The sequence below is a fragment of the Kogia breviceps genome, chromosome 10 (genome assembly GCF_026419965.1).
Source record: "Kogia breviceps isolate mKogBre1 chromosome 10, mKogBre1 haplotype 1, whole genome shotgun sequence".
Taxonomy (NCBI): Eukaryota; Metazoa; Chordata; class Mammalia; order Artiodactyla; family Physeteridae; genus Kogia; species Kogia breviceps.
This window is the reverse complement of record NC_081319.1, coordinates 91,928,079-91,948,560: the sequence shown is the minus strand read 5'-3', so window position 1 is coordinate 91,948,560 and position 20,482 is coordinate 91,928,079. Positions and strand designations below refer to the sequence as shown.

The window sequence follows — 20,482 nt, the reverse complement described above, 5'->3', positions numbered from 1 at the left end:
CCTTCTGTCCACCCTGACCCCTTGCTTCCTCCTCCCCAGGGAGGGAAGAATGACTTAGCCAACTGGTGGATCGCAGAGGAGACACTGGGCATGCCTGGTTCAGTCCCCTGGGACTTCTGTCTTTGGGGGCCAGTCTGCATTTAGACAAGGACATTCTCTGCTCTGTGCTCCATGCCCTGCTGCCTTTCTCCCATCAGTACCAGTAGTTGGGGACATAAGTCTTTCTCATTCAAGGGTAAAGAAACAGGAAACTTTGGGCCAATCAGCTTTATCACTAATAAAGATAATATTTTGATCTCCCTCTGGCTGTCTCTTGGGTCTTATTTCCTAATTGGTTCCACATCTAGGAGAGGAAGAAAAGGGTTTTGTTGATTAGTTTCTGAAAACGCCAATATTATGTATGTGACATAATTTATGCAAGCATCCTCCAACTACCAAGTGGTTTCCAGTTTGGGACCATTACCAATAGCACCATTAAAAAAAAAAAATCCTTGTACATATATCCTTAAGTACTGGTGATTTTATGTCTCTAAGATAAATTCCTAGGAGTTCGATCAAACAGAATATTTATTTAAAATTTCAATAAATATGACCAGGTTACTTTCTCTAAAAGTTTAAGCAGTTTTGTAATAACTGCTGGCCCTTCCGCCAGCTGCATGAGTATGTGTCCTTTCCCCACACCCTTGCCTGCAGCAGATGCTATGAATCTGTTTAATCTTTCTGATCAGGTAGAGAACTGGTAGTATATTAATTTCAATTTGCATTTTCCTGACTACTGGTTGAGCATCTTTTCATTATTATTGGCCTTTGGCCAATGAATTTATTAGCCACTGGATTAACATTTTCATTATAGTAAAAAGGGAGTGCTGCAGATCAATTAAGCACTCCGATTTAATCAATAGTACAGGGTCCCTCAGTATCTGTGGGAATCGGTTCTAAGACCCTGGCAGATACCAAAATCTGTGGACTGTTGGCCCTCCTCACCCTCAGGTTCTATCCACGGATTCACCCAACTTCAGATCCGCAGACAAAGGAGGGAACACTGTAATGAGAGCTAGCAGAATATAGAGATAAGAGTACAGGCTCTGGAGCCAGACTACCGAGGATTGAATCCCACCCTAACTTACCTCCTAGCTGTACAACTTTAGCTAGTTATCTAACCTGTACTCCAATTCTTCTGTAAAATGAGGATAATAATAGAGCTACCCTCATAGAATTAAATGAGTTAATGTAAAGTGATGAGCACGGTGCCTGTCCAGCATGAAATGCTCAAAGTGTGCTAAATATTATCTTTTTTTCCCCATCAAGCTGTTTACCCAACACAGTAACAAGAAGAAAAGCTCAAATGTACTAATTAGAGTTGATCAATTTCTCTGCACATCCTTTAGTAAAAAGCGTATAAACAATGAACGTTCCCCCATCGCTTATGGCCTACCAAATGCATAATAAGCTCCCATATAGTCAGCAGCTGTCCTAAATGTAAAAATGCAATGAGTCCATCTTCTCTCCCAAGGGAGATTCAACTGAGTACTTTAAAGAGGCCACAAATGGGGCCTTCCCTGGTGGCGCAGTGGTTGAGAGTCCGCCTGACGATGCAGGGGACACGGGTTCGTGCCCCGGTCTGGGAAGATCCCACATGCCGTGGAGTGGCTGGGCCCGTGAGCCATGGCCGCTACGCCTGCTCCGCAATGGGAGAGGCCACAGCAGTGAGAAGCCCGCGTACCGCAAAAAAGAAAAAAAGAAAAAAAAAAAAAGGCCACATTCATTACTCTAACATTTAAAAAAATCTCCTTATTATTAAAAGTTCTTAGACATTACCGATCTGAAATAGTAGAATTAATCAATAAACATAAGCCCAACCGGAATGGAGCAAGAATCAATTACACTATGATACTACAGCGTCATCTTATTAAAAAAGTAACTAGACACACACACACACACACACACACACACACACACACATATATGCACGCACTCACTGTATTTGGTTATTTCATGTCCCTAGGGAGGCAGTACGTACAAATATCATCAGCGTTTCCCCAGTGGGTAAAATGGAGAGGTTAAATAAGGTTTATTTAACGAAAGAGAGGAAAACAGACTCCCAAGTCACCTCTTTCCCCAACAACCTATCACTGCCTCCTAAACACAAAACCTGACCTGAACAATTTCTTTCCTGGTGGACTTAAGTAAAAACTTTATCACTCCAAAGAAAGTGCCTTCCACAGATGGATCTGCTTTCCCATTACCCATAATACTACTTACTACTTAAGATGCTACTGTGAGTGAGATCTTTGGGGACAAGGGAAAATGCAGAACCAGGGCTACATTTTCTTATGCAACACCCTAGGGTGTGACCAATTATCTCAGACTGTTATGAAATTCTCAAAAGTCTCAACACAGAATTAACTTTAATTCAGTTTTAAGTTGAAAATAAAACATATCACCTTTTAGCTTTTATAAAACAGAACTCTTGTGGAGCCAGACGGGATGCAAAAGAAATGCCACAATTCCAAGAGTGGACAGACCCAAGGCCTAGTGGCCATTGTACAACCAGAGAACATCAAAATAGGAATATCTGTGATTCTGCCTGTCCCTAAGTACTACTCTATTTCCAGTTTCTATTATGTAATCACCTTCTCTAAAATATGTTTATAATAAAAGGAAAACTCCAATTTGGACCACAAGTCAAAGGAACTGTGCATCTCTTTTTAAAAAAACAAACGAACAAACAAAAAAACAACCTTAGCCTACTCAACAGGAAACAAGGCAACTGTTTTCAAAGGCAGGAAACAAATGACCTACTACAGGTTAAAAAAAAATTTCAAGTAGTAGGCAAACGTTTCTTTGGTGCTTATTAATTCTCCCACCTATAGAGTCATAGGGAGGGACTGGGGGAAGGATTTGTACTTTAAAAATTTAATTACAGAGAACCCCTAAAATCAGACTCTATTTCTTCCCCTCCCCTTCATGCCATAAATCACGACATATCCCTAACACTCCAAAACAACTGCTCTGAGCAAGTCGCCAAGCATCTCCTCGTCTGCTAGAGTCAATGAACCTTACCCAGTCTTTGCCTGCCATGAGCTCTCAGCAACATCTGACACAGTGCATTATCCTCTGCTCTTTCTTCTTGACTCCCTGACATTCCCTTGGTTGTCTTTACCTTCTGATCACTCCTTACCCCTCTCCTTTGAGAGTTGCTCCCCTGCTGCCCACCCCTGCTAAGATGGTGCCCTCTGGGGGCCATCCCAGGCCAGCTTCGCTTCCCATGCTGAGTGATTGCCAATATATGCCAAAGGATCTCTCTTACTCCTGTGCCTCCAATGACCAGCCGATGACTTCTAGATCTTTTTCTGCAACCCAGATGTCTCTCCTAAATTCGCAGGCATACACCCCCGTGCCTACTGGAATCCTCACTTGGATAAACCACAGACTCCTAAATTTCACAAGGTCCATAACAGCTCATCATCTTCCATCTCACCTAGTCCTTTTTGCCAGGCCTCTTATCTAAGGGTGGGCCCTTCAACCATCCAATTATTCAGGCCAGAAACCAGAGAACTGTGCCTCTCTCTTAAATCCCATAAATGGAATCAACCTCCTCACTATATTAATTCTACTTCCTAAGTCTCTCAAATCTATTTGCTTCCCTCGCTACATCTACCTTAATTCAGGCCATCATTCATTTCACCTGGACAACTTCAACAGCCATTTAATCTCCCAGCCTCTGACTATGCCCACCCTTCCCCCCCCTCCTCCTCCATCCTCCTAATTGCAGCTTAGAAGTCACCTCCTACAGGAAGTCTTCCCTTCTTCTGCTCCCCAGCCCCCAAGCTTCTGCAGTCACAGCACTTCTCGCACTGTGTTGTAATGATCTCATTACCTGGGCAATAGCTTCAAGAAGGCAGAGGTCAGATCTATCCTTTTGATCAGTGTATCCATAGAGCCTGCTATACATTGGGTTCTCAATATTGGAATGAATGAATGAATGAATGAAAGGCTCAGGAGCAAGGGAGGGTAGTCAGCACATTAGGGGAATAAGAAAAGGTAGGTAAAGGAAAGGCAGAGCAGAGAATAAGTCATAAAGGGCTCTGAAGGCCATGCTTACTCTTTATTCTGTAAGGAATACAGTTCCCAGCCTCTACCGGGCATTCAGAAAACATTTACTAAAAAGCTGATGTGCAAGGATGGACTGTTTTGGAGCCACAGGTGACTTCATCAGAAGTGGTCTTCTTTGAGACACAGTTGTCACTTTTTAAAATGATCAGTGTTATTTCATGTTCATACACTTAGAGGAAATTAATACAAACCAAACCCAACGATCTCTTTCCAATCTATTGCTTCCTCCCAACTTCAACAGTAAACATTACAGTTAACCCCATCAATCCAACCCCAGCAGCACTGCTAACAACAGGGGATCCTTATACATTCTTGAACAGAAGGAAAACAAAAGAGAGGTAACAAATATTCTGTGGTATAAACTGCTATGAGAGACTGATTCCTAGGAATGCCTCAATTTTCCGACACTCTACCTGCAAATCAGAGGATCTGCTGCCTTGCTTTCTCAACTTTTGCTCTTAAAACCAAACAGAACGTGAAATCAGCTTTCTTGCCTTTCCAAATCTGTAGTTAGCAAATACCGTTTTCTTGTTCCAAGAAAAGTAAATTCCCAGAACTACAGTGAAAAGTCCTGCAAACACATAAATGTAAAATATGTGTGTGTATGTGTACACACATATACATATATATGTATATAACACCTTGGTGTAGATCTACAGATCATCAATCGTATATTTAATAAACATTTCAGTATGATAGGATGCACAAAAACATATGGGAAAAAAGGCCAAAAGTGTAGAAATGTATGAACATGGTTTAGCTTCCTGGATGGACTCTATGAAGAAAAGGCAAGTTCTCCCCCCTGTCACACAAAACTGGAATTTTGTGGTCTCATGAGTAATAGAAACTGGTATTTTCTAGACCTCTGTTCCTATACAAGAAAAAAACTTCTGAAAGTTAATCCAGGATTTAAATCTTAAAATTCCATAAACTAATCACAGAGATTCAAACCGGTTTTTAAAAGACACCACAATTGAATGGAAACATTTCATCAGAAATGATTAATGACTCATTTTGGAAAATACCTGAACTAAAGTCAGAATACATTTGGCCGTTCATAAGAGGACACAAAAGAGATTAAAAATTTTGTTTGACTTAGAAGAGACAGACCAGAAATCGGACAAATCTTTAAATCTGAGTATTACATGAAGAACTAGGTGGTGACAGTAAACATTTAGGAATACTGGGTTTAAAGTGCAGAGAAAGGAGAAAGACAGAAATGTTGGGGAAGGGAAATAAACAAGAAGGGAAAAGACAAAAAGGATATGGTTTAACTGCTGCTTCTTACAAAACGGTTCTAAAACTCAGATGAGGTCCTAGAATTGGCAGAATAGTGTAAACAATTAAAACTCTAGATAAAGTCTATGTTTCAAATAGAATGTGAGGGTCTCATGGACAGAAACCTAGTGGCTTATTACTCTTTGGATACCTGGCACCTAGCACAGTACCTGGCACATGATAAGCATTTAATCTCTGTAGAATAAATGAATGAATGAGAAAAGGCATAAGAAAGAAAGCTAAAGAAAACCTAGGAAAGAAAGGAGAAATGCTAAGACAGCTACAACAGGATCACTCGGTGGTGCCTACAACCGGTAGCTCCAAAGAATGACTCTAACTAGTTCGTCTCCCTTCTTGGCTTTACAGTAGATCACAGCTATGTGAGTAAAGGCAAAATGATACCGAGGCTTTGCTGACGGGAAGACTGCTGACTTCTTTTTTCTCTAGAGTTGAAAAGCAAGGGTCAATCTACCCTGATGTTCTCACACTCTACCCACCCCTTCTCAGTGCCCAAGGGACCAACCAATCCCATCACAGTATGCACCAGGCTGGGGTGGGGGGCTGGGGGGTGGCGGGAAGCAGCTCTCTCTCCATCCAGTGGACCAAGCTCCACAGGCTACCTGTCCCAGTAACATGGAGCCAGCCACTTACTGGGGCCTCTGCAGACTCAAATGAAAAACAGGACTAATAATCATCAGGGCTTCTGCAGAGATTTGCATGTTCTACAAAAAACAAAGGGTTTGAAGGAACCTTGGAAATGATAACACAGTAACTCAACAAATCTGTGATGGCACTAATTGCAATGCTTGTGGTGCCCTCCAAATCCATCGCAGTCCAAGAAAGATGTGTGTGTGTGTGTGTGTGTGTGTGTGTGTGTGTGTGTGTGTGTATACGCATATACACAATGTACATGGATGTCAGTGGACCACCTGTTCCAGGTGGTAAGGACGTACTTGTTCTTAGATCAAAACTGAGCCTCGTAATACGGTTCATGCTGTTTAGTACGCTCGAAAGAGGAAAATTAAAATATCTGAGTGAGAAATGGGGAAAGAAAAGTATCACGTGTCCAGGGGCCCAGGCCACCAATCTATAGAAGGGTGTGTAGCACAGCCATACCGGTCACCTCCAGGCGGCCCCTCCTGGTGTCACGCACGGCACCAGGTGCTCTGCTGTGTGCAACACTGGGGGGTCAAGGGTACTTGGAAACAGTTCCACTCGTGGGATCCACGCTGAATAAAAATAATACCAAGGAATTTTCAAAGCAAAAATTTAGTTACTATTTTTAAATTCCTTCGATTTCTATTTTCATGTCTGACATGATGGAGACACACACCAGAAGAGGGGCAGTGACATCCACGAGAGGCAAATTAATCAAGCCTGGACATGTCATTTACTAAGACAGTCAAGAAAGAGAGTTCACAGCAAAGCCGCCGCTTGGTAAGTTCAGAATGCAGATGTCTGCGGGCAAGGAGGGGAAACAGAGAAGTAGCCAAAATCCATTCCCTCCCCTAAAATCTGGTCCCCTTTAAGAGCCCACAAAAATACGTTTTTTTTGTTTTGTTTTGTTTTTGTTTTTGTTTTTTTTGCGGTATGCGGGCCTCTCACTGTTGTGGCCTCTCCCGTTGCGGAGCACAGGCTCCGGATGCGCAGGCTCAGCGGCCATGGCTCACGGGCCCAGCCGCTCCGCGACATGTGGGATCCTCCCGGACCAGGGCACAAACCCGTGTCTCCTGCATCGGCAGGCGGACTCTCAACCACTGCGCCACCAGGGAAGCCCCCAAAATACGTTTTTTAACTAATAAAAATAATATAGCCAGAAAGGCCCTAGGAGAGAAATGATCTGTAGCACAGACACTGCTTTCTCTTAAATGGAGAATTTTAAGCTTAGGTTCTTAAGAGAAATTTGTATTTTTCTCTTCAAGGGAAATTCAGGAAAAAAATATTACATATTGAAAAAGATATATATAATTGCAACACATATCAAGTAGCCCAAGAGCATCACAACTGTTGTTGGCAAAGAGCTATCTGGAGTTTGATTATGCGCGCTTCTGGTTTTGTTTGTTTTAGGATTAATACAGTGCAGCGTTGTGGTGAAAAGCCAATTTTTTTGAAAGCTGAAGCTTTAAGCACTCCCAAAGTAAGATGCAGAAGGGATACTGGCATTTACCATCAGTTTTTACTCCATTTCAAAGATGATAAAGATGTCTAGCCTCATAATTATTAACTATAAAAATGGATAGAACTGGACAGTTTACAAAGCTATCTCATACACAGTAGAAACCCTGAAATTTTTTTTAACAGTCTCGCCTACCATCAAGAATTACCTGCCCCCGGGCTTCCCTGGTGGCGCAGTGGTTGAGAATCCGCCTGCCCATGCAGGGGACGCGGGTTCGTGCCCCGGTCTGGGAAGATCCCACATGCCGCGGAGCGGCTGGGCCCGTGAGCCATGGCCGCTGAGCCTGCGCGTCCGGAGCCTGTGCTCCGCAACGGGAGAGGCCACAGCAGTGAGAGGCCCGCGTACCACACACACACACACACACACACACACACACAAAAAGAATTACCTGCCCATAGTCACTACCCGGCTGAAAACACTAATAAAAACCCTAATTGTTGGTGTTTCCGCAATTAAAAATAGGCTGGTGCTTAGTCACCTTCTGCCAGTGAGTTGGCCTTTGATCTTCAGGAAGTTACATTCTCTCCTGCTTCGTGAACTTATGCAGCAAACAGAAGGGTTCAGACTTGCCTTGGGGACATTATAATAACAAGTATGCCTATAAAAAAATCCACCAAGGTATGTCGATACGGACAATACAGGGAAGCACAACACTGGATTTCTTATGAAATGTGGCAAATGTTTCTGACGCATCATCCTAAAACGTCTGCTTTCTCTAAAACTTTATTTTCTCACTTTCGTTTTTTCCCCCAAAGCTCAGCCCGTCTGCCGCCACCTCTACCACCTTGCTTCCCTCCTTCCCTTTACTCTGAGGCCAGCTCCTCTAAGTCCCTGGTGGCGGGGTGAATGACGATGGGGCAGAGTAGCTGGCATCAGGTGTCACTCAAAAGACTCACATCCCACAGTTGTGTCTAAAAGGTTCTACAGGTGCAGGTGAGCATTAAAGCTACTCCCTGTCAGTGTGGAGGCGAAAGACCTTTGGGTTTTATATGTAACCCATTCATACTCTAAAGTATGTAATTTAATTGTTTTCAGTAGTGTAAACATTAAAAAAAAAAAATTACTCACCTCAGAAGCCTACTAAGCCAAGATGCGACTTCCTGTCTCCTACTGTGGTTTTTCTATTTGTCTTACATTTAAATCTGACCATTCCACAGTATAAGGCAGAAGTTACTGCCTCCTGCTACTGGCTTCCAATGATGTAAATTCTATGGGGAAAGAGGAAGAGGCAGAGGAAGAGGGCAGCTGCACATGAGGACCAGGAAAGTCCCTACAATGTGTACGTACTGTCCACACAGCCATGACTTGTTTATTCAATGAATGGACTCCTAACACCACCCCACATGACACCATTTTTCTTTAGAGCAAAAGCTAAGCTTGCCATGGCTACCTACTTCTGTGAAGATTCCACCTGTTGCAATACTTAGCAAGTAGCTAATGCCACAGAAACAGGACAGTGTTAGAGAAGGATCATAGGACTCTGGGAAATATTTAGTTGTTGTTCTAAATGTGATGGCCCTTCCAAGGACACGCAGAATCAGAGTAAAAGGATCTCCATTCCCTGATCTTGGACCAGACACAGACTGGCTCTGAGACAAGCTCATCGTGGGCTGCCTTCAACGACTATTATATACTGAACATCAGATAACTCATCTAACCCCCGAGGTCCTAAGCTTTCCAAGTGGAAAAATCAGGAGATCGTACTAATGATCCATAAGATCCTTTCTAACTCAAAAAATTCATATAAATGTTTTCAATGCTTCGGCTGGGATGAAGTGACCTAGCCTAGGGAAGCAGGCTGACTGCCATCTGTCAGGCAATGATAAACCGATCCACTTCATGTAAAGTCACTGGGGACTACACCGACAGCATGGGAAATAAATCCACTACACTGACACCAATAGAACGGTTAGAGCACAGTCATTGCACCGAATGGCCACTCTCAGAAAACCAAACCTGCAGTGGGTGCCTCGTTGGTATCAGGGACTTGCTAAGAGTTGGATTTTAAAAAAGAAAAAGCCAGTAGCTTCTGTCAAAGAATCAGAGAGGGGCAAACATTGACTCTCTCCCTCCCTTCGGCGGCCACTGCAATTGCCTTATGCTAGCCCGTTGCACCCATCACATCCTATCTAGTCCCCTAAGTATCTGTGTACGTGCCATCTCCACTACGAGGCTGTTTCTTCCTTGAAGAGTGCATCCTTACCCGGATGATCTCTGCACCGCCCAGAAAGCAGACACTTCTCGGCTCTTTTGGACAAACCTCTGATGCAGTTTGATACCCTCTGACCTGTTTTAATTTCCCCCTCATTCCTTTTTCCAACCACTTCCAATCCCCTTTGCTCTTACCACTGGCCATTTTCAGAGGTCCCCAGTTCTCCTGCCCATCTTTTCCCACGCTGGCCCTGCCATTTTCCATCCTTTGCTCACCCCTGCCATCTCCCCAGGGCCTCCCAGTGTGGATTCTCAGGCCTCACGGGCAGCTCACTACCCCCTTTCTTGTTCCAATAACCACCAGCGGCCCTGGATTGCCTGCACCCCACATTTTGCCCCTCACAGAAATCAGCTGCTCTGATATTTTGCTAACTAGACTCAAGAGTCTTCTGCATTTGGTGAATCTGCCCACAAAATTCTACTTTGAGTTATACCCTAACATTATTTAAATTTCTGGCCTTTAACTATGACACCAACTCTCCCTTCTACCACCCAACAAATACCAATTAGTTGTTAATACCAATTATCTGTTACTTTTCATTTTTTAACATCAAAACATACAGTATCCATGGACAAGTGAATTTAATGAAAACTTCTATCTAATAAATGGCATCTCTTCTGCAAACTTGTAAAATGTTTTCCAATTGGAGGTATAGAATTTTAAGTTCATTGGAACTTAAAACCTAAGAATGGTAGAAAGTGAAATGACCAGAAACCAGTTTGATGTCGCCCAAACTGAGTTTAAGGAGACTATAATTAAAATAGAAATAGTGGTAAATGATTACCTTGAACTGATCAGTTTTAGGCAGTGCTAACAGCAGGCTAAAAATAGAAACCAGATAATTTAATCTTGTCTACTTCACAGCTGCCAGAGGACTTGCCCCTTGAGGGCATTTCCCATCTTGGTGGCTGCAACAGAGAGCAATGAATTAGGAATGACCTCTGGCCACTGCTAGAGTGATTCCCCTCCGTAAGCACCCATCCACCCCACTAAGACAAGAGGGATCAGAGCCACTCAAGAGGGCAGGACCATCTCCGGTGGAGGAGGAAGCACAACATCCTGGACCTGGGTCACTTCTTCTTTTTTAAATTTCTTTTCTTTCACCTCCTCCTTATCAGTTTCCCTCTATCCTCCTCTTCCTGTTCCCACTTCATTCTGTTTTCAACTGCTGGCCTTTCCTCTCCATGATGTTTTCTTCTCTCTTAAACTCTAAAGTAGATGAAAAGTAGTCACTTAAATTTATTCTATTAAAAAACGAATCCCAGAGAGCCCGTCTGAGTTCAGGCATTGTGCTACATGGTACCACATGTACAAAAACGACAGGCACTTTGGTGCCTACCTGCTAGAGAAAGAGGTAAAGCAAGTGCAACAGACCACAAAGCACAGGCATCACCGGTTCTCACCTACAGGGGACAGGAAGCCCGAGGGCGTCCAGAGGAGAGAGCACACATCTGCATGGGAACCAGCTGATGCAGGAGGGACCATCTGCAGTGGAGACTGTGCTTCCAACACAGAACACGATTCCGGGGCACAAGTGTATATATTTATGATCTATTACCTCAGATCACTGAGAGGCTATTTTACACCTATAGTAAGTTTAAGAAAGGGCTAACAGCATACACGCTTTCTCACAGGTGACCTGGTGGCCTGAGTTTTGGAATCTGGGGGACTTAGGTTTTGAGCCCCTGCTCTCCTACATAGATCTGGAGGACCCCGGACGAATTACTCAGATTCCTCAGTCATAAAACGGGAGTGAGTATCGGCCTACTTCTAGAGTTGCCAGGGGAATCTGAGTAATGCTCGGTTACTAAAACTTTTCCAAGCTGTTAACCTTTCCTCCGGGGCCCATACATAATCAAAAACTTCTCATCTCTAGAACTTTGGGAGGAAACCATCCTCCACGTTTCCTCCCCCTCGCTCAGTCCGCACGAGGAACGGGAGACCCTCCTCCCCCTAGAGGAGGGGAGCGATGCGTCAAGGGTCCACCCTCTCTCCTGAGACACCTGGTGAAAGGCTACGCAGTCTCCCCCTGCCCTCCCTTCACGGGGCAAGCCCCCAAGGCAGCACCGTGCGGCTCTCCACTCACCACTGGGATAAATCAACTCAATTCAGGTCGCAGGACCTCTCCATTTGAGCTTTCTCACTAGCAAAGATGTTATCTAGAATGCTAGCTGACACCTGTGCACATTTCCCAATTGATTCACAACCCGTAGGAAGGGATGAAAATGGAATTCTCAAACCCCAGTATTTATTACGAAAAATGATGGGGAATTTTTCACTGATGAAGAAAAATTTGGTAATCCGAATGGAAAAAAATTGGTGTTACATTTATAGAAGTAGGTTGTGTTTTTTTGTTGTTGTTTTTTGTTTGTTATTGTGGTATGCGGGCCTCTCACTGTTGCGGCCTCTCCCGTTGCGGAGCACAGGCTCCGGACGCGCAGGCTCAGCGGCCACGGCTCACGGGCCCAGCCGCTCCGCGGCACGTGGGATCTTCCCGGAGCGGGGCACGAACCCGTGTCCCCTGCATCGGCAGGCGGACTCTCAACCACTGCGCCACCAGGGAAGCCCGGTATTACATTTATAAAAAGAACAAGTTGACATACAGAGCTCTCCAGACACTGAAACCACCCCCACCCCCCGACCTTATCTCCCACTCCTCTTCGGAGAGCTGAGCTATAGCTACAGCCAAAGAGGACTCCCCGTCCTCTGCTCTCCTTTGTTACTCTCTCACTCAAGGTGACTGGCAGGCCACCTTGTCCCCTCCAGGCTGGAATGTAACTAAAATAAACTGTAATGAATCCATGGTACTATGATCTAGATAATGCATTTACAGAAAGGGGAGGTCTGCAAGGATTTCATTAAAAAACAAACTAAAAAAGACAAAAGAGTTGACTACTTGAGCACCCTCTAGGTAAACAGGTACAACAACCAGCTGACTCACGTGCAGCCATACTGGGTCCATCTGGCCAGCCTGGCTCAATCACCCGTGACCATGATATGCCCACACCCAGCTGACTCCATTTATTTCTGATCCGACTTTGAATTTGCAGAGAAAGTCTCCTATATGGGAGATAAAGAGAATGACTATCCAGCATCAGTATTTCCATCCGGCTTCCCAGTTGTATTAGTCACAGTGGATGGATAAGATGGCATTCCGTTTGGTTGGAGTCTATCACGGAGTCCCATCAAGTGCAAGTTCACCAACAGACATCAAGACTCTAGACTAATTAGCAAAGCTAACAACAGGACCTGGACAGTTGTTACTACTGTTGACAAGGCCCTGCGCCAAAGGCTTGCCACTCAGCTCCAAAATCTTGGACATTGCTTCTCCTTAAATTGAACTGTATCTTAGGACTCCATAGCCAATAATTCACAGCAAGACAGAAGGGAAGAGGCAGGGACCTAGCATCAGGGTAACCCAGGAGGGGAGCATGCTGGGGACCACCTATGGGCTGGTGTTAACAGGGAAGTCCAGCCTGGCTGCCAAAGCCAGCTCTGCTGATCACAGCAGCCCTGGTCGCTGTGCAGACGGGGTAGGTGGTGGTGCAGGGGGAGGACGGGACTCTGTCTACAGTGATGTCATTCACAACAGGTAGGCAGAGAATAGTTGGGACAATGCAGGTAGACTAGACTAGACTGGAAGCCCACACAGGCAGACAGGCACACAAGGGATGGCTAGTTACCCTGGAGAGCAGGACTCTAGTCACGAAGCCAAGGCTGGGGGTTGGGCCTCAGTCACTGGTTGGATAACTAGCCCCTGTGTGACTATAAGACTCACCAAAGTTTGTGGTGAGCAATTCGTCTATACTTACCCAAACCATCCCCCACCAAATGAACTGCTTAGAACAACCCAGCCATGTCTCTCCCAGGCTTAAAGCCCTTCAGATACAGCCCAGCGTCTGCCACCATCTGACCCCCAACTCCCTACCTAATTCCATTTTCTTGGAAACCATCTCCTCATTCCCACCCTCCAACCCCCATCTCTGGACACACACATGCACACAGAGCTAGGTATCTGCCTCTACATTACCTCCGTACTACCGTATGTATCTAATATTTTAAGTGGCACACATAATTGCAATGTTTTTGTGTGTGTGTCTATATTCTAGCTACGTTTGAATTCTCTGTAGGCAAGGAACAAGTTTTACTCATCTCTGTAAGCCTACCACCTCGGAGAGTGCCCACCACGGGATAAGCAAAATTAATTTTATTCTCTATAGTCTTAGCACTTTCCGTATTTTTTCATTCCATCCTCTTAAGAAAGCTGTGAGGCAGGTATTCTCATCTCCATTCAATGAATGAAAGGACTTAAAACTCAGGGAGGACAGATGGCCAGGAGGCACATGAAAAGATGCTCAACAATGCTACTTGGGGCTTCCCTGGTGGCGCAGTGGTTGAGAATCCGCCTGCCGATGCAGGAGACACGGGTTCGTGCCCTGGTCCGGGAGGATCCCACATGCCGCGGAGCGACTAGGCCCGTGAGCCATGGCCGCTGAGCCTGTGCGTCCGGAGCCTGTGCTCCGCAACGGGAGAGGCCACAACAGTGAGAGGCCCGCATACCGCAAAAAAAAAAAAAAAAAAAAAAAACAATGCTACTTATCAGAGAAATGCAAATCAAAACTACAGTATCACCACACGCCAGTCAGAATGGCCATCATCAAAAAATCTACAAACAATAAATGCTGGAGAGGGTGTGGAGAAAAGGGAACCCTCTTGCACTGCTGGTGGGAATGTAAATTGATACAGCCACTATGGAGAACAGTATGGAGGTTCCTTAAAAGAGTAAAAATAGTTTCAGTTGCATTGCTCAAATATATACATTGGGCATATATCTGGAGAAAAACATGGTTAGAAAGGATTCATGAACCCCCAATGTTCACTGCAGTGCTGTTTACAATAGCCAAGACATGGAAGCAACCTAAATGTCCAATGACAGATGAACATATAAAGAAGATGTGGTATGGGGGAGACCTTCAAGATGGCGGAGGAGTAAGACATGAAGATCATCTTCCTCCCCACAAATACATCAGATATACATCTACATGTGGAACAACTCCTACAGAACACCTACTGAACGCTGGCAGAAGACCTCAGACTTCCCCAAAGGCAAGAAACTCCCCACATACCCGGGTAGGGCAAAAGAAAAAAGACAAAACAGAGACAAAAGAGTAGGGATGGGGCCAGCACCTCGGGGAGGGAGCTGTGAAGGAGGAGAAGTTCCCACAAACTAGGAAGTCCCTTCGCAGGCGGAGATGGGGAGGTGGCAGGGGGAAGCTTCGGAGCCGCGGAGGAGAGCGCAGCCACAGGGGTGCGGAGGGCAAAGGGGAGAGATTCCCGCACAGAGGATCAGTGCCGACCAGCACTCACCAGCCCGAGAGGCTTGTCTGCTCACCCGCTGGGGCGGGTGGGGGCTGGGAGCTGAGGCTCGGGCTTCGGAGGTCAGATCCTGGGGAGAGGACTGGGGTTCGCTGCATGAACACAGCCTGAAGGGGCTACTGTGCCATGGCTAGCTGGGAGGGAGTCTGGGAAAAGGTCTGGACCTGCCGAAAAGGCAAGAGACCATTGTTTATGGTTGCGTGAGGAGAGGGGATTCAGAGCGCCGCTTAAACGAGCTCCAGACATGGGCACAAGCCGCGGCTATCAGTGTGGAGCCCAGAGATGGCCATGAAACAGTAAGGCTGCTGCTGCCACCACCAAGAAGCCTATGCAAGCACAGGGCACTATCCACACCTCCCCTCCGGGAGCCTGTGCAGCCCGCCACTCTCAGGGTCCCGTGACCCAGGGACAACTTACCCAGGAGAACACATGGAGCCTCAGGCTGGTGCAATGTCACGCCAGCCTCTGCTGCCGTAGGCTCACCCCGCATTCCGTACCCTCCTTCCCCCTGGCCTGAGTGAGCCAGAGCCCCCTAATCAGCTGCTCCATTAACCCCATCCTGTCTGAGCAAAGAACAGACGCCCTCAGGCGACCTACACGCAGAGGCGGGTCCAAATCCAAAGCTGAACCCCGGGAGCTGTGCAAACAAAGAAGAGAAAGGGAAATCTCTCCCAGCAGCCTCAGGAGCAGCAGATCAAATCTCCATAATCAACTTGATGTACCTGCATCTGTGGAATACCTGTATAGACAACGAATCAACCCAAAACTGAGGAAGTGGACGTTGGGAGCAACTGTAGACTTGGGGTTTGCTGTATGTGACTGACTGGTTTCTACTTTTATGTTAATCCTACTTTACTATTTAGAGTTTATTATCATTGGTAGATTTATTTATTGATTTAGTTGCTCTCTTCTTTTTTTTTTTAAATATAGATACATATATATTTTTCCTTTTTCACTTTTTGTGAGTTTGTATGTGTATGCTTCTTTGGGTGATGTTGTCTGTATCGCTTTGCTTTTACCATTTGTCCTAGGGTTCTGCCTGTCCATTTTTCTTTTTTCTTTCTTTTAGTATACTTTTTAGCACTGTTATCATTGGTGGATTTGTTTTGGGGTTTGGTTGCTCACTTCTTTCATTCCTTTTTTTTTATTACTTTTTAATTTTTTTAATACTTAACAAATTTTTAAATTTTTTATCTTAATAACTTTATTTCTTTTTATTACTTTCTTTCTTTTCTCTCTCTCTCTCTCTCTCTCTCTCTCTTTCTTTCTCCCTTTTCTTCTGAGCTGTGTGGCTGATAGGTCTTTATGCTCCAGCCAGGTGTCAGGCCTGTGCCACTGAAGCGGCAGAGCCGAGCTCAGGACATTGGTCCACCAGAGACCTCCCAGCCCCACGTAATATCAAACGGCAAAAGCTCTCCCAGAGATTTCCATCTCAACGCAAAGACCCAGTTCCACTCAACAACCAGCAAGCTACAGCGCTGAACACCCTATGCCAAACAACTAGCAAGACAGGAACACAACCCCACCCATTAGCAGAGAGGCTGCCTAAAATCATAAGTTCACAGACACCCCAACAAACACCACCGACATGGTCACGCCCACCAGAAAGACAGGATCCAGCCTCATCCACCAGAACACAGGCACTAGTCCCTCCACCAGAAAGCCTACACAACCCACTGGACCAACCTTAGCCACTGGGGGCAGACACCAAAAGCAATGGGAACTATGAACCTGCAGCCTGCGAAAAGGAGACCACAAACACAGTAAGTTCAGCAAAATGAGAAGACAAAGAAACACACAGCAGATGAAGAAGCAAGGTAAAAACCTACCAGACCAAACAAATGAAGAGGAAATAGGCAGTCTACCTGAAAAAGAATTCAGAGTGATGATAGTAAAGATGATCCAAAATCTTGGAAATAAAATGGAGAAATACAAGACACGTTTAACAAGGACCTAGAAGAACTAAAGAGCAAACAATGATGAACAACCCAATAAATGAAATTTAAAATTCTCTAGAAGGAATCAATAACAAAATAACTGAGGCAGAAGAAGGGATAAGTGAGCTGGAAGATAAAGTAGTGGAAATAACTACTGCAGAGCAGAATAAAGAATGAAAAGAATTGAGGACAGTTTCAGAGACCACTGGGACAACATTAAACGCACCAACATTCGCATTATAGGGGTCCCAGAAGAAGAAGAGAAAACAAAAGGGACTGAGAAAATATCTGAAGAGATTATACTTGAAAACATCCCTAATATGGGAAAGGAAATAGTCAATCAAGTCCAGGAAGTGCAGAGAGTCCCATACAGGAAAAATCCAAGGAGAAACACACCAAGACACATCTTAATCAAACTAAAATTAAATACAAAGAAAAATATTAAAAGCAGCAAGGGAAAAACAACAGATAACATACAAGGGAATCCCCATTAGGTTAACAGCTGATCATTGAGCAGAAACTCTGCAAGCCAGAAGGGAGAGGCAAGACATATTTAAAGTGATGAAAGGGGAAAAATCTACAATCAAGATTACTCTACCCAGCAAGGATCTCATTCACATTCAGTGGAGAAATTAAAACCTTTACAGACCAGCAAAAGCTAAGAGAATTCAGCACCACCAAACCAGCTTTACAACAATTGCTAAAGGAACTTCTCTAGGCAGGAAACACAAGAAAAGGAAAAGACTTACAATAACAAACGCAAAACAATTAAGAAAATGGTAATAGGAATATACATATCGATAACACCCTTAAATGTTAATGGATTAAATGCTCCAACCAAAAGATATAGACTGGCTGAGTGGCTACAACAACAAGACCTGTATATATGCTGTCTACAAGAGACCCACTTCAGACCTAGGGACACATACAGACTGAAAGTGAGGGGATGGGAAAAGATTTTCCATGCAAATGGAAATCAAAAGAAAGCTGGAGTAGCAATTCTCATATCAGACAAAATAGACTTTAAAATAAAGACTATTACAAGAGATAAAGAAGGACAGTACATACTGATCAGGGGATCAATCCAAGAAGATAGAACAATTGTAAATATTTATGCACCCAACATAGGAGCACCTCAATAGATAAGGCAAATGCTAACAGCCAAAAAGGGGAAATCGACAGTAACACAATCATAGAAGGCGACTTTAACACCTCACTTTCACCAATGGACAGATCATCTGAAATGAAAATAGATAAGGAAACACAAGCTTTAAATGATACATTAAACAAGATGGACTTAATTGATAGTTATAGGACATTCCATCCCCAAACAACAGAATACCCTTTCTTCTCAAGTGCTCATGGAACATTTTCCAGGATAGATCATATCTTGGGTCACAAATCAAGCCTTGGGAAATTTAAGAAAATTGAAATTGTATCAAGTATATTTTCCGACTACAATGCTATGAGACTAGATATCAGTTACAGGAAAAAATCTGTAAAAAATACAAACACATGGAGGCTAAACAATACACCACTTAATAACCAAGAGATCACTGAAGAAATCAAAGAGGAAATCAAAAAATACCTAGAAACAAATGACAAAGAAAACACGATGACCCAAAACCTATGGGATGCAGCAAAAGCAGTTCTAAGAAGGAAAATTATAGCAATACAATCCTACCTCAGGAAACAAGAAACATCTCAAATAAACAACCTAGGCTTACACCTAAAGCAATTACTGAAAGAAGAACAAAAAACCCCAAAGTTAGCAGAAGGAAAGAAATCATAAAGATCAGGTAAGAAATAAATGAAAAAGAAAAGAAGGAAACAATAGCAAAGATCAATAAAACTAAAAGCTGGTTCTTGGATAATATAAACAAAATTGATAAAGCATTAGCCAGACTCATCAAGAAAAAAAGGGAGAAGACTCAAATCAATAGAATTAGAAATGAAAAAGGAGAAGTAACAACTGACACTGAAGAAATACAAAGGATCATGAGAGATTATTATGAGGAACTATATGCAAATAAAATGGACAACCTGGAAGAAATGGACAAATTCTGAGAAAAGCACAACCTTCCAAGACTGAACCAGGAAGAAGTAGAAAATATAAGCAGACCAATCACAAGCACTGAAATTGAAACTGTGATTAAAAATCTTCCAACAAACAAAACCCCAGGACCAGATGGCTTCACAGGCGAATTCTATCAAACATTTAGAGAAGAGCTAACACTATCCTTCTCAAACTCTTCCAAAATATAGCAGAAGGAGGAACACTCCCAAATTCATTCTACGAGACCACCACCACCCTGATACCAAAACCAGACAAAGATATCACAAAAAAAGAAAACTACAGGCCAATATCACTGATGAACATAGATGCAAACATCCTCAACAAAATACTAGCAAACAGAATCCAACAGCACATTAAAGGATCATCCATCCCAGGAATGCAAGAACTCTTCAATATACAGAAATCAATCAATGTGAAAAACCAAATTAACAAATTGAAGGAGAAAAACTATATGACCATCTCAATAGATGCAGAAAAAGCTTTTGACAAAATTCAACAGCCATTTATGATAAAAACCCTCCAGAAAGTAGGCATAGAGGGAACTTAACTCAACGTAATAAAAGTCATATATGAGAAACTCACAGCCAACATAGTTCTCAGTGCTGAAAAACTGAAAACATTTCCTCTAAGATCAGGAACAAGACAACATTGTCCACTCTCACCACTACTATTCAACATAATTTTGGAAGTTTTAGCCACAGCAATCAGGGAAGAAAAAGAAATAAAAGGAATCCAAATAGCAAAAGAAGAAGTAAAGCTGTCACTGTTTGCAGATGACATGATACTATACATAGAGAATCCTAAAGACGCTACCAGAAAACTACTAGAGCTAATCAATGAATCTGGTAAAGTAGCAGGATACAAAATTGATGCACAGAAATCTCTTGCATTCCTATACACTAATGATGAAAAATCTGAGAGAGAAATTAAGGAAACACTCCCATTTACCGTTGCAACAAAAAGAACAAAATACCTAGAAATAAACCTATCTAAGTGAACAAAAGACCTGTATGCAGAAAACTATAAGACACTGATGAAAGAAATTAAAGATGATACAAACAGATAGCAAGATATACCATGTTCTTGGATTGGAAGAATCAACATTGTGAAAATGACTCTACTACCCAAAGCAATCTACAGATTCAATGCAATCCCTATCAAAGTACAAATGGTATTTTTCACAGAACTGGAGCAAAGAATTTCACAATTTGTATGGAAACACAAAAGACCCCGAATAGCCAAAGCAATCTTGAAAAAGAAACATGGAGCTGGAGGAGTCAGGCTCTCAGAATTCAGACTATACTATAAAG

General features: G+C 43.6%; 1 protein-coding gene across 3 annotated transcripts in view; it reads right to left on the bottom strand.

The window, feature by feature from the left end:
• Positions 1-20,482, bottom strand: part of MBOAT1 (membrane bound O-acyltransferase domain containing 1) — a 114,443-nt gene that overhangs the window by 71,851 nt on the left and 22,110 nt on the right. The window contains exon 1 of one of the 3 annotated variants that reach the window (XM_067006671.1): positions 7,719-7,780. The exons of the other annotated variants lie outside the window; for them this stretch is intronic. Coding sequence (XP_066862772.1) covers positions 7,719-7,769 — 51 coding nt within the window. The 5' untranslated portion in view covers positions 7,770-7,780. Of the gene's footprint in view, positions 1-7,718; positions 7,781-20,482 lie in introns of those variants that run through there. 3 annotated transcript variants of the gene reach the window in all.